The 14,421-nt window shown below is 36.0% G+C and overlaps 1 protein-coding gene across 2 annotated transcripts; it reads left to right on the plus strand.

Annotated features, from left to right (window-relative positions):
* Window positions 1–4,587: 4,587 nt before the first annotated feature.
* LOC130997650 (zinc finger CCCH domain-containing protein 11-like) lies at window positions 4,588–8,429 on the plus strand. Of its 2 annotated transcripts, none has more exons than XM_057923043.1 (8): window positions 4,588–5,024; window positions 5,159–5,243; window positions 5,490–5,630; window positions 5,738–5,835; window positions 6,606–6,794; window positions 6,943–7,073; window positions 7,181–7,283; window positions 7,933–8,429. In XM_057923043.1, the coding sequence occupies exons 1-8, from the start codon at window positions 4,857–4,859 to the stop codon at window positions 8,131–8,133; spliced, it is 1,116 nt and encodes a 371-aa protein (XP_057779026.1). In that variant the 5' UTR covers window positions 4,588–4,856; the 3' UTR covers window positions 8,134–8,429. The 2 variants fall into 2 exon arrangements, with proteins under 2 accessions (XP_057779026.1, XP_057779027.1); XM_057923044.1 differs by having other exon boundaries at window positions 7,181–7,280.
* Window positions 8,430–14,421: the final 5,992 nt, after the last annotated feature.

Consider the following 14,421-nt stretch of genomic DNA (forward strand, 5'->3'; position numbering starts at 1 on the left):
CGCCAAATAATACAACGAACTACAAGGAAACTTGTTTTCCCTGCTTGTTGTATCAAATTTTGTGGAAACTTGTCTCCATCCTTCGGGACATTTGAGCTTGATTCTCATGTCCGGAGCTGGTGTTTCCTGGATCGCCCTTCTCTCATACGAATGAGAGAAGCTTCTTGTTATAGGCCCTGAAGATAGCCTATTTCCTTGGAATGATAACCTTGGTGCTCCCAATCTGAGACTCTGGGTATGGCTAAACACCTGCTTGTCTCCAATATCGATGTTGATTTCTCCGATCTGAGGAATCTCCACTCGGTTTGGATTGACTGCCTTGGCTACCTCCTTGAATATTTCTGGAATTTCAATAAATTCTTTTCCCAGAAATAACTCCGTGTGATGGGAATTTGATAAGGCATACGAGACTTGATAAGTCAGTGAGTATGGCCTATTTCCTCCCGTCATAAGTTCCTTCTTCTTGTAGTCCTGATAGAGAGTCAGGGCTCGGCTAAAGGATGAATCCTGCAGATTATAAGCGATTTGTGGGTAGAACTCGGTTATAATCTTCTTGGCATAGAGATTGCCCGAAAAAGCTCCAAGAACTGATTCTCTGGCATCTCTGATCCTTTTGTCGCAGAGTGCGACGTCAATTGGTTGGTCTGTCCCTGGGAAGAGGGAAGATTTGATTACCAACTGAATTGCTCCAATATGAATCCATTTCATCGTACTTGCGACTTCTGGCTTCATTTTCTTAAGATCCTGCCTTATATCTTCGGCTGGAACCAGCTGGATTTCCACCTGATTACTTGTAATCTCAATTGGAAGCACGCCAAAATAGACATGATGCTTCCTTTTGGATGGAATCAAGCTATATAAAACTCGATTCAATCTCCCATTGGAAAACCCTTGGTATGTCTGTACCTCTCCGGTTTCCTTCTTGAGTTTTTTCACGAGTTTTTTCACCACCTCCTCTTGTGGAATCAGAAAATGACTAGAAAAACCATTCTGATCCTCTTTCTGGGTGTGGTGTACCTCGTGTTCTTCTTTAGTCTGACTCGTCTCCGGTTGATCCATCAGTCATCTCCGAATCTTCAGAACTAAAGACTTCTTCTTGCTCATATATGCTCTCATCAGAGGATATATCTTCAAATTGATACACGGGTATCAAATTCTAGAAAAAAAATAGCATCTTCGATATCCTGTGTGGATTCGAATCGTTTTATCCCTTTCTTCTCGTTGTCGGGGCAATTGGTAGAGATATGCCCCTTTGCACCGCACGACCAGCAGTTACAATCCTTGAAACTTTCATTTGCTTTGGCCTGAGTACGCCTGAAAGTTTTTCTCGCCGGGATTCTCTTTTGATTTGAGAATCGGTTTCTTGATGGTCCGCTCCGTTGGCCTGATTTGTAGGAGCGTGCCTTCTGTCTGGTCCACATAGTTCTTGGCTTCCAAGAACTTCTTCTAGACTTTCTTTCATAGGGTTGGTACCTATGTTTCTTTCGGCTCCTCCTTTGATATAGTAATTCAGCACCAATCTCTGTTGGAAGATCAATGTTGTTGCACATCAATGGGGATTTCTTATTGAGTCTCCTCAATCTCTTGAGATTCCTCTGGTCCGCTGCCTTCTGGCACCATTCGGACAGCTTCTTGTGGACATAAGACATCCTTCTTGAAGCGCTATCAAGTGGATATCCTCCTGGTGAAACATACTCATTGATGAGCATCTCCCTCCATGGACTTGGAAACTTTGGGAAAAAGAGGTCCATGGCTTTCTGATTATCAACCACCCCCATATGAACATATAGGGTGTACAGGCGCAGAAATTCATCGAGAGCTTTGGGCTCTAGCACCATCAATCTTAGATTGTAAAGTGCCTGTTGATATTTCTTGCGCTTTTCTTCTGCGGATCCTTCGAAAAAACACATTCCCAAGAAATGGATTTTAATTTGTTTAGTAGTCACCTCAATGATTTCGTAAATTGACGTGCTACTAAACATCTCCTCCCTTGCCGAGACCTCAATTTTGTCCCAGTATTATTTTGCCATTCCTGCCAAGCTGGCTTCGAAGATTCTGGCAAATTCTTTTTTGTCGTAATCTATTGTGGCAATCACGACTTTTAATGATGAAGCCCATTCGTCGATGAGACCCTCCCATTCTTTGAAACTGGCTTCGTTGAGGTTGAGAATCAATCCATATGGATGGATGGGTTCTAAGGTGACCTTTCCTACAAGAGTATCCTGCATCCGAGGCCTCCGTCGTCTGGTCCATTGGAACTGGCTTGTATCTTCTTGAGCTGGTCCCTTCTTTGACGGTTCTCCTTCTTGAGGTTCGGTTTTGGGCACCTCATCTCCTTGGTTCATCTTTAGATCAACCATATTGAGGTTAGCAAAAGATTCTGCTAACTCCTGTAGATCTTCTAATCCGATTCTGTCAAGGCTATTCATGAAATTTGCCTTTCATGATTCGGATTATGTCCTTCGGCTGCAACTCCTTGGGTGTTGCATCAAATAGAGATGGATACGTTGGGTCTTTGGACCATTGATTTCGAATTTTTCCGGAACATGGTTTTCGCCTTTCGATCTCCTCCACCTTCTTCTGGATATCACGCAAGAGGGTTAGGATTTCCTCTTGTTTGAGTGATATTTTGCTCATCTCCATTGGTAGCTCATACAGCTTGTTGCCGTAATACTCCACCGTCTTTTGAATCTCCCGCAAGTTGACATTGTCGGAAGAGTCTGGCTCGATTTTATGGTAGCTTGGATAAGCTACCCCCGCCTTGTTTTTTGGTTCCATCAATCGTGTGACTGATGGGCCTCGTCTCTGGTTCGTTCTATCGCCGTTCTGGTTGCGGCGAATCTCATGAGGTTCTCATGGTAGAACTGGATACTCGCGATAATCTCGCGAATAAGCTCGATATCTCCTCCTCGTCGTAAGTTGGTAACGAGGACTCGATTGTTCCATGTAAGATCGCCTAATAGACGACTGGTTTCTTCCTCCAGATTTTGGAGAGAATTCCTGTATCGTACACATCTCGGACACTCGTCCGGATCCATAAATTTAAATGGAGTCTCCTCCCATATGGGTTAATCATAAAATAAATTAAAAATAATATAATTCCTTTATAAAAACCCGCTCTGATACCATTTTCAACAAGGATCTTTTAAACTGTTTTTTTTGCTTGAAAGTACGTGGCATTGTCTCACAGTCCAGACCCAGATTACCAGGTAATCTATCAGGCACGAGGAAAGTTTCCAGCCGATATACCATTCAAGCTTACTTTTAGGTATACAATGTCTTTAAACAAAGGTTTTAGGGGTCCAAGTGCAATAATTTTTATAATGGGGTAATTTTTCGAATATCCATAATTTGGACATGGGAGATTTCAGAAGAATTTGAAAGGTAAGGTATTGTGGGGAAGAATCTAAAGGTAGTATTATAAACTAGAACTTGGTCATAGTTTAGGTATTTAGGGGCAATAACCCCAAAATTAATTCCTTTTTGTTTTTGAAAACTTTATATGATACGGTGAACCTCTTTATTCACTCACAATTCTATTATTAACCCTACTTTTAAGTGAGGGCTTCTTCTCTATTTGACATGGTGGACCATTTTATTCACTCACAATTTTTAATGGGTAATTTTAAACATAGCCCCAAATTTTTTCACTATAGCCCCTTATTTTAAAAAATAATAAAAAAATTGTAATTTTACTATTATATCCTTATAGATTTCAAAAAAGATTGCGTATACAATCTCAAAATATTTGTAACCCCTAAATAACTTTTCATAGCCAACTCAAACAACATGTAAATCAGCACCGCTTCGTCTTCTCTTTTTCATTTCTTCATCAACGATATTTTGTTTCATCTAACCTCTGCTTCATTTTATTCTTCCTGTACATATTGAATCTAAGCAAAACATCAAATCCGACAGTACAATGTCCTCAATAATTTCAAAAATCCCCTCCAGCTCCCTTGCTCGTTCGCTCTGATCAGGTCTTTCACCGATTTAGGACAGACAGATTTCGTGGAAAAAACGCCAGTCGTGGTAAAGAAGGGGGTTACCAATGAGAAGGCGGAGAAGATTGTGGCGAAGCTCAAGGAAATTAGCGCCACTGTGGTTTTGGAATGACACCATATTTAAATGGTTGGATAATTTTCTTGTAAACCCAATAATCACATCATATAAACAGATCAATTAAAGTCGTAGAAACACAGTTACACAAATAACATGAGTGCCAAAAAGCTAGACTTATAAGAAAACATACTCGCACGATCTCCTTCCTGGTTCTCTGTGTTTGCCTCTCTGCATCTATTCTCTGACGTGTTTAATTAAATTTTTTGAGTTGTGGGCTATACTGATGGAGTTATTAGGGTTATTTATAAGTATTTTTAATATTAGAATCAAGATGGAGCTATACGTGATTTATCTGTTAAGAGATTGTATGCATTATTCTTCTTTCAAATTAATTTTTATAAACTTTGATTTATTATAAATTTTAAATAAGCTATAAGGGTATAATAGTAAAATTATAGTTATTTATATTATTATTTTTAATAGGGGGCTTTAAAATTACCCTTTTTAATTGTTTGTGAACAACAAGGACATGGGCCAAAACCCAAAAGTGGGATGGAGCAAAATCCGGTTATTATTGGACTAAGAGAGTTTATTAGACTGGACCTCCAGTTTCCACATTACGCCCAAAACAACCACACTCACAGTGTTCCTCCGCCGCCGGCCGCCGTCGACCTACCGCTCGAATTTCTTCCACGCCCAACAGCTGCTCTCCAACATAGGAAATCCAGTCATCTGCATTCTAGCTGTCTATCGAAGCGAAATTAATCGTCAAGCAGAAATAAAAGAGGGGAAAAATGCCTCCCAAGCAATCGAAAGCGGAAATAGCGAAGAAGCAGAAGGTGGTCGAGGACAAAACTTTCGGATTGAAGAACAAGAACAAATCTAAGAATGTACAGAAGTACGTGCAGTCTCTCAAGCAGTCTGGACAGCCCAAACCCGACCCCAGCAAACTCCAAGCACAGGTCAAATTGTAGTATTCTACTTTGTTTTTCCTAGTTTTGAGCTATCAATGATTGCTTGTATTGTGTGTGCAAATTGGAATTGCTCACATGTTGATTTTTCTTCTTATTTTTAATTATGGGGGAAAAAAGTACAGAAGAAGAAAGAGGAGGAGAAAGCTAGAGAGAAGGAGCTTAGTGAGTTGTTTAAAGTTGCTGTAAAACAGCCTAAAGTGCCTGTTGGTGAGTTTTTCTCAGAGATTTTATCTATTGATGTAGAAAGGTATTATTAGGAGTATGTATTAGGTCAATTTCTCTCTAATTCGTATGGCTAAATCCATATTTACAATCTTATTTACCAGTTTGTTAGTGAGAGGCTATGTTGAATTCTTTGAATCTTCTTATTGGCCTATAATTTGGTATTATGTTTGCTTGGTCATTTGGATACTTTGGAAAACCAGATTATACTCTTTATAATGCTCCGTTCAGGTGTTGATCCAAAATCTATACTATGCGAGCATTTCAAGGTGGGGCAATGTGCAAAAGGGTTTAAGTGCAAATTCTCCCATGACTTGAATGTGCAGAGGAAAGGAGAGAAGATAGACATCTATAGTGATACACGGGAGGAAGGTTGATACTTTGGCTGTCTAATCACCATTCTGAATAACATCTTCAAGTCTAACCCAAAAATTCTAATGCATTTTTTTTAATGTTTAATCTTTGCACCAAACAAAAAGAACAAGGAACCATGGAGGATTGGGATCAAGAAAAATTGGAGAAGGTTGTCGCCTCCAAGAGCAATGAGTACAACAACATGAATAAGCCTACCGATATAGTAAGCATTTGTCTGTTAAGTTGGCTTAGCTATAAATTTTTATCTTGTTGTCTAAAATTGTTACTGATTGACATTGTTCAACTGGATTTTTAGTATTATTCTTTTTCCTTTATTGGAAATCTCAATCGATGCATAGGATTTTCTAGGTGTTAGCATTAAGCTTCTCGTGAGCACAAAGCCATAATTGTAGAAGAAAAAAGGGACGAGTAAAATGATTCTGAATCATGTGTTGAGTAAAATGTTTGTTTTGGTTGCTTCCACACACAATATTTGGTAATGACGACAGTAGAAACTCTTCTTTTGTTTGGTGGCACAGCATATGCTTATTGGAAGCTCAATGGAGGATCATCATGGCTGTCACCATGTCATAGTGAAACAAGACAAAATTTATAGGATTCATTGAACTGCTTAAGGAAATTTTAGAATTTCCTTTAGATATATGTAAATAGAAAAAGTTTTTGTTGGTGTCTTTGACAAAGAGCCTCGGTTTATAACAAATTTAATTCACACACCTCATTTTGATGAGTAAGGACTGGAGTTAGTATTCTGTTAGAAATGACTACAAGTCGACAAACATGCTGAGCTGCGCTTCTTTTCCACTTAAAATGATTCATAAACAAAAAATAAGCTATTGCGAGTCTATTTGAATTGGCTTGGTGACAATGTTTATGTGCAATTATATTAAGTGGCATCCTGATTCGATTTGGAATTTTATGAAAAAACTTTCTTTGTCATTAAAACACTAAGTTTCTCTTCTCACTTTGCTGCAGGTATGTAAATACTTTTTGGAGGCAGTGGAGAAAAAACAATATGGTTGGTTTTGGGTTTGCCCTAATGGTATTAAAGAATGCCATTACCGGCATGCACTTCCACCTGGATATATTCTAAAATCTCAAATGAAGGCCCTTTTGGAGGAGGAAGCTCAGAAGATTACCATTGAGGAAGAGATAGAAAACCAGGTAAATTCTGCCTGGTGGAGTTATATATGTTCTAATTGATTAGAATTTCTGTGGATTGTGTTACCTCTTTAGTTTATTCTCTGCACTACTTTCGAGCCCCTAATGTAAATTTATTGTGCTAATAGGTTTTGTACTTCTTTTTTTTCAGCGTGCAAAAGTATCTACCTGTACTCCTATGACTACAGACTTGTTCATGCAATGGAAGAAGAAAAAGGTGGATGAGAGAGAAGCTGGATTGGCTGCTCAAAGGGCAGAGAGAGCCAAGAATGACCGCATGAGGTAATTCTTCTGCAGGGACTTCTCATATTCATGTTTTGGTATTCTTGTCCTCGTGTGCCTGCTGGATAATAAAGTATATTCTTAATATTTGCTTTCTTATTTACCAGTGGCCGTGAGTTGTTCCTCTTAGATGCAAGCTTGTTTGTTGATGATGCTGAGGCCTACGACAAGTACCAGAGAGAAGAGGAACCAGATGTCGCGCAGAATGTAGTACGTTGTCTCTGTCCTACTAATCTTTTTAGTTGAAGATCTGATAGGTTTCTTTCTCGCTGAAATATTGCCTGGTTTTCAAAATGAGAAAAATGTAGTGGATAGAAATTGCAAAAATCATGAAGCAACGTAAGGATTAAAATGTTTTTAGCATTGTCAAGCGGTAAAAAGTTCTCCTATCAGATATGATTCCCCTTAACTATATCTAGCTGTTTGTCGAACCAGCATGGAATCTTATAGCTCTTGAGAAGTCTTCCACACCCATAGAAAAAAATAAACATACTCCAAAAATCATTAATAATTTGGGTCTCTAGTAAGTTACAGTCTATATGAATCACCTCATAGTAGTGAAAGACCCTACTTAATGTTGTCGGTTGTTCTCTTTACATCTTTTTATCAAATGTGAAGCGTCCAAAGAGTTGTCTGGTCCAATCTTGGATCGTAAAAAGGTACATACAATATACTGTATATTTAGGTACAAGTGTGTATCACGGAGATCTTTCCTACTTTCTGAGCTGATCATAGTGGCAGAAATATTTTCCCGGCCAGGATGATGCTTTTGCTCTTATTAGTTTGTAGAGCTTCATATATCTTGTTATCCTGTACATTTTGATGGCAGTCACTGATGTTTTGACTCTCTTATATTCAGACTGATAACAGTCCTGCTATTGACGGGCCAAGTTCGTCTTCATCAACTGCACGAAATGCAGAAGATATTTCTAATCATGTTGATGATAACGACGAGGATGAGGACGATGACGATGATCTTGACATGGATGAGCTAGATGAACTGGAAGCTAGCCTATCGAGAACAACATTACAAATCAAAGAACCCGGCGGCAGCGCATGATCATCTTATTATTCCCGAAAAAAAGTGAGAAATCGATCGGATTTTTGACTAATTATCTGAATGAATGTATTATTTGATCTCGGTGACTGCTGAAGCAATTTTGTGAAAGTAGATGAGGATTTTTCATTGCAGACATCAATTACACTAAGTTTTGTATGTTTAGAGACTAGAATTATTTGCAGTCAATTATTCCTGCGTGGGAAGATTGGAGCATGAAGAATTCCAAAATGTAGTTGCTGTGGAAAATCAAATATTTTGTTATTAATGTCCGCTAAACTGTACCTGTTCTACGTGAATTTCATGCCAAACAACGAGGAATATTGCGTTAGTGCATTTTATTTGATAGTGTTTTGTAAGACTAAAATGACAGGTTTTATTGATGCTATCAGTGGCGTATCCCAAAAGTTTTTTAATATATTTACTTTTTATATTTATATGTATAAAAGCAATAACTTGAGTGAGAGAATGCAACACAATGTTTTAATAATAAGGAAAATCAATTCCTACTTTCCACTGCAAATATCTTTTAATAGAAGAACTAGTGTGTAACACGTCGAATTTCGACTGGAAATTTTGTACATTATTTTTCATTATAGCGTATGAAATGATATTTATATAAATTATTTTTAAATTTTAATTTTCTTTGATTAAAATAAATTGTTGGTACAGTTCAAGTTATAATAATCTCAACGATTTTGATCAGTGTTAATTTTTTGTTGAGATTTGAAATAGATTGTCTTTTTATATAAATTTTTATTTGATGAAATTTTATCAAAAGTTGATGTTATGTTGGAGATTTTAGAATAATAAGAAGAAAAATATTTAGGTATATTTAACATAGGATATGATGAAGGATTGGCGCATCGTATTTTTTGTTAATCGTGTATAGAAAACTCATCTTATATATGAACATCGTTATGAACATCGTCTCATTCGAACCTTACAAGATTTTAAGCATCATCTTGTCTGTAACTTGAAATATCATTTTCTTATCTGAAGCTTGTTATATGAGATTTGGCTTACAAGTACCATCTCATCTTCAACTTGAAAGATAAAACCTGACTTGCGAGCAGCATCTCATTTAGAGCTTGCAAGACTATAACTGACTTGTGAGCATTATTTCGCGTGGAGCTTGAAGACTATAACTGACTTGTGAGCATCACCTCGTCTATAATTCGATAGATCGGAGTTGAGTTCTAAGCATCGCTCATTTGGAGCTTGTATGATCGGAGCTGAGTGCTAAGCATTATCTCATTTGAAGCTTCAAAGGCCGAAATTAAGTTATGAGCATCATCTCGTTTGGAGCTAGGGATGGCAGTGGATCTTGGACCCGGTCCAGATCCGTAGATCCAGATCTGTTTTTACGGATCTGGATCTCAATTGTTTGGACACGACGGATTTGGATCTCAGTTTTGAAAACGGATCTGGATCTGGATCTTAAAATTTTAGATCCGGATCCGGCCCAGATCCGACCCGAGGATCCGTTTTATTTTATATATATATTTTTTATATTTTATATATTAGTTTACTAATAATATTAACTAAATTAAAAATAATAAATAAATTATATTCAAAAGAATAAAAACTAAAAGTAATTAGATAAAAGTATTTTGTGTTATATTTTTCATGATGGAAGTTAGATGTTGTTGATTTTGTGAAATTTTTTTAATTTAATTTAAAAATAGTAGATCCATGGATCTGGACCCGTGGATCTGCGGATCTGGATCTGGTTCCAAAATTTTCAAATTCACGGATCTGGATTTGGATCTGGTATATAAAAATGGATCTGGATCTGGTATTAGCCAGACCCGATCCAGATTCGGCCCGTTGCCATCCCTATTTGGAGCTTGACAAACCACTTCTAATTTCTGAGCATCATATTGTTTAGAGCCAAAATACTCGTAAGATCATAACTGACTTGTAAGCATCATCTCGTGTGGAACTTGAAAGACTATAACTGACTTGTAAGCATCATCTTGTCCATAGTTTGATAGATCAGAGTTGAGTTCTAAGCATCACTCATTTGGAGTTTGAAGACTGCAGCTAATTAAGTATCTCATTTGAAGCTTAAAGGGCCAGAATTTAGTTATAAGGATCATCTCGTTTGGAGTTTCGCGAACCAATTCTAACCTATGAACATCATATTGTTTGGAGCAAAATCGACTTTTAAGTACATCTCGTATGAAGCTCGATAGAACACCTCTGACTTTTTAACATTATCTCGTCTAGAGTTTGAAATATCAAAAGTTAATTTTGAGAATCATCTCGTCTACAACTAAAAAAAAAACATATACCTAGAGGAAAAGCTTATGAATCAATTGGTCAATTTGTATTGTCATTACTTTAATACAAAAGATAATTTTGCAACGTTGAATAAATAAAAAAAATTATGCAGGCATATCAAGATGAATTAGTTTTAAATATATTAAGCCAAGTTTTACTATATTTTAATTTATTTTATATATAAATGTTAGTATTTAGAAAATCATCTTATGTTTAACAGACAATTAGGATTTCCAGGTTTCTCAATGTTAGTATTGTGGTAAACTCGTCTGTTTTTTAAAATTGAGTTAGATAACTAACATTTAGAGTTTCCACATTTACGCCAAATTGTTGGGAACCTTGTGGAATATCCTAACCCTTGTTTTGATGATACCAAAATTCATAGGACTCATATGTAATAGACTAGAATCGTTTTTGAACTCAAGTGTTAGAGTTCGTTTCTAGTTTAGTTGCGGTGTCGAAGACTGAAGACTGAAGACTGAAGAACGAAGACTGAAGACCGAAGACTGCAGATACCAACTGAAGTATCAGTTGAAGACTGATTATTTAATGCGCGCAAAAGACTGATACTAAAGTCAGGTATCAGTTGAACATTCCTCCTAGGACTGATCTTCCAACGTTCAGAGGAAGCCACGTACGCACAAGTACAGCCGCATTAAATGCAGAGATCTCAAAATATCTTATCTCTTCAGAGGTCATTCCTATCTGGTGGTTACTTTTCAGAGACGTCACATCTCCTGTCCATCAAAGAGAGCCGTTTCCACACAGACAAGGAACCTCGAAGATTGAAGCCTCAGCCCAAATTCGAATTGCTCTCCAACGGAAGAAATCTTGAGGACGATTTACGCCAACGGATCTATTCAAGAGTTCTCCTACAAATAGCGCTCGAGGATCACTTCAACCTTCACCGATTCAACGACATAAGCTGAAGCTCTGCCAAAATTGCTACTCAGCCTAAAGCTTAACCGCCCCAAAGCTTGAAACGAAGAAGAGAATTCCAAAGCCAAAATCAGTCACTGCTGATTACATACATTCTCTTAGACCCTAGGCATATATCTGTTTACCCGGAAGCCAAAGGTCAAACTTGCTTCAAAGAACTTGTTCTTTGTAAGTATAGTTGGCACTCGTTCAAACCTCCCCCCCATAAGAGTGTTTGAGTGGTTCGGAGTTCAGGAAGGTACTCTGAACTCTGAGTGAAAAGTCTGAGCACGAGGTGTGCTTAGCAGGGAAATCCTACGCGAGGTAGTGTGGGTGCTGAAGAAGGGTTTTTCTTCAGTTCACGGTTGTGTGCACCAGGCAAGCACACGGGTACGGTTTGCTGTGCACCAGTGAAGCACTTGCGGAGTGGATTGTTGGTCTGATCAACCAACCGTGGATGTAGGAAAGGGTTTTTCCGAACCACGTAAAAGTCTCTGTGTTGTTTACAGCTTTCAGTTTTACATTCTTATTTGTGCTATTTCATTTGATAAAACTGAACACTGACTAACAGTAAAGAGAAACCTTAAACCAACAACCTGCTCCACCGAGGCTATTACGAAACAAAGTTTAATTTCCGCTGCGTATGATATCGATATGACTGAACTATCCTCTGATAGTCAGGAAGAGTGATATCATCTCTGTCTTAGCAAACACGACTGAAGCCCTTACTTGCATCAGTTAAGTTCCAGCAACTTAACTGATAACTCATTACTGAAGAGCTTTCAGTATCAGTCGTCAACCCTGTTGGTCAAAACTGATTTCAGTAAAACAGGAGTCCTTGTTTGCATGCAAAGTTTCGTTTTGATCTCTGACTGAGATCCCTCTGATTGAGGTCAGTAGATTGTGCAAAAATAGCCTATAGGTGTATTCCCCCCCCATACACCTATTCGAGACCCTCAGGACCTAACACAAGCTGAATTTCCCTCGAACCTACATCAAATATTGAATTTTTTAATATGATTATTAGTTAATCCAGTTAAACAAAGTAATATATTTAGTTCTAAAAAATCAATAATAATTAATTCGTATTGTAGTTGGTTGATTTGATTGTATAATACTCCCTCCGTCCCGACTTTTAGTATACATTTGAGAGTGACACAAGTTTTAATAAAGTGATTGGGTGTGTTGTTAGTGGAATAGGGGTCCCACCTTTTATGTGAGTGTTAAAATAATTAAAGTAGAGTAAGGGTCCCACCTACTTTTATTTAAAATAGAAATAGATACTAAAATGTGGAACTTTCAAAAAAGGAAAGTTGGATATTAAAAGCTGGGACGGAGGGAGTAAATAACAAAACTTATTTATTTGATCTACTTTAAATATAACTATTTATTGGCCAACTAAACATCTTCTTTACAATAAGATAACTTGACTAATTAATTAATTAGTTGGCCAAATAAATAGTTAAGTTTTTAAAAAAAATTAATTTAATTTAACTAATAATAATTCAGCCAATAACTATGTTTTCAAACAATAGAAGTCCATAAATTAACAATGAACTAATAAATTTAATTTTTCTTATATATAAATTTTAATATGCCTATCATTGATAGAATACGCATACAAATATTGATTTGTTTTATGCAAACTTATATACTATGTGAGATTCAAATTGCATCATTTAATCTGATTAGAAGATTACAAAATATATTATTCAATTTATATTTTTAATTTCTAAAGCTTTATGAAAAAAAAAGACCAGGGATTCAAAATTTGTTTAATAAAAATGGCATGAAATACATACTTTCATTTAGGTTATGAACTGAAAAAAGTATCATAAATCAATATGAGATTCAATTTGCATCATTTTATTGTTATAGATTAAATTTATATAGATTTTATATTTACTAAGATATAGTAAAGCTAAATTTTGATTATAGAATTAATAATATAAATAACATAAGAAAAATGTGGTTTATTACGTAATTATTTTAATATATCGACTCACATTATTCAATAAATTTATTTATTGACCAAAGTAATATTAGATAAATTAAATTGATTTTTAATAAAATATAACTATTTATTTGACCAATTAAAATTTAATTGACCAAATTAAATTGACGCTGCAAATATATAAAGGATGACATACTACACACAAGTATTTATATAGGCTTTAGTCAAAATGGGGTTTGATTAGAAATCAACGTGGAATTAGAGATATGCCTTATAAGAAAATGAGAATAAAGGAGAATAAAAATTTTTGAAAATAATATATGGTGCCTTACTTTTTGTTCCAACCATTAATTACATTGCATTACATAAACATTTGACTTTCTATGATAAATTTGAGGAAAATAGTTATTGATATTAAATGTATAGAAAGTAACGGTTTATAATTGTATTTTATTTATATTTCCTTTGGATTTAAGAGGCAAGGAATGAAAGATTTAGAAAATTAGAAATCTAAGCATTCTAAAGTGCCACATAGGATAGAGAATCAAGGAAAGCTCTTCAACATATAACTTTTTATATAATAGATAGATAGATAGATAGATTTGTTATCATTTAATGAGTTTATAGCATTCAAATTAATTGTTTAATATTTTGCAGTAAGTTGTTAATAGTTAAATTTGTATTCATTTCTGTCCTTTTCTGTTTTTTTAGTTAATTTTTAATATTTACTTTAAGTTAATTCTCCAATTGAATAAAATAGTTTTGTTAAAAAATAATACACATGCAATTATGGAAAATAGATTATATACGGACTGCCCAAAAGAAATGTCATTGCTTTCTCAAATTGAAATTAGCTCGCCAATTTTCCTTTTTTTAAAAGTTATTTGGGATGATGTGTGGTTCGGGGATCGCCCCCTGAGCTCATATAGTCATTCCGAAAATGGTCACTTTTCCTCTAGTTTGTGATTTTTGGCGTGACTTTGTTTGGGATGAGACTCGTTTGCATGATTTATGTGATTCACATTATTTTTTTGCTGATTTGATTAACGGTCTGTTCTGAATACGAGTATAACTTTTTGAACAATTCCATTTTCGACGGTTTCAATTTCAATTGTATCAAAGGAGCCATCTCC

This window comes from Salvia miltiorrhiza, chromosome 8 (assembly GCF_028751815.1).
Source record: "Salvia miltiorrhiza cultivar Shanhuang (shh) chromosome 8, IMPLAD_Smil_shh, whole genome shotgun sequence".
Lineage (NCBI taxonomy): Eukaryota > Viridiplantae > Streptophyta > Magnoliopsida > Lamiales > Lamiaceae > Salvia > Salvia miltiorrhiza.

What these genes read in the sequence shown, in the direction of transcription:
- LOC130997650 (XM_057923043.1), top strand. Translation starts at nt 4,857, where the DNA reads ATGCCTCCCAAGCAATCGAAAGCGGAAATAGCGAAGAAGCAGAAGGTG. An exon ending in CCAGCAAACTCCAAGCACAG is followed by an intron (nt 5,025 to 5,158) that starts GTCAAATTGTAG and finishes AAAAAAGTACAG; the next exon opens with AAGAAGAAAGAGGAGGAGAA. An exon ending in AGGAAGAGATAGAAAACCAG is followed by an intron (nt 6,795 to 6,942) that starts GTAAATTCTGCC and finishes CTTTTTTTTCAG; the next exon opens with CGTGCAAAAGTATCTACCTG.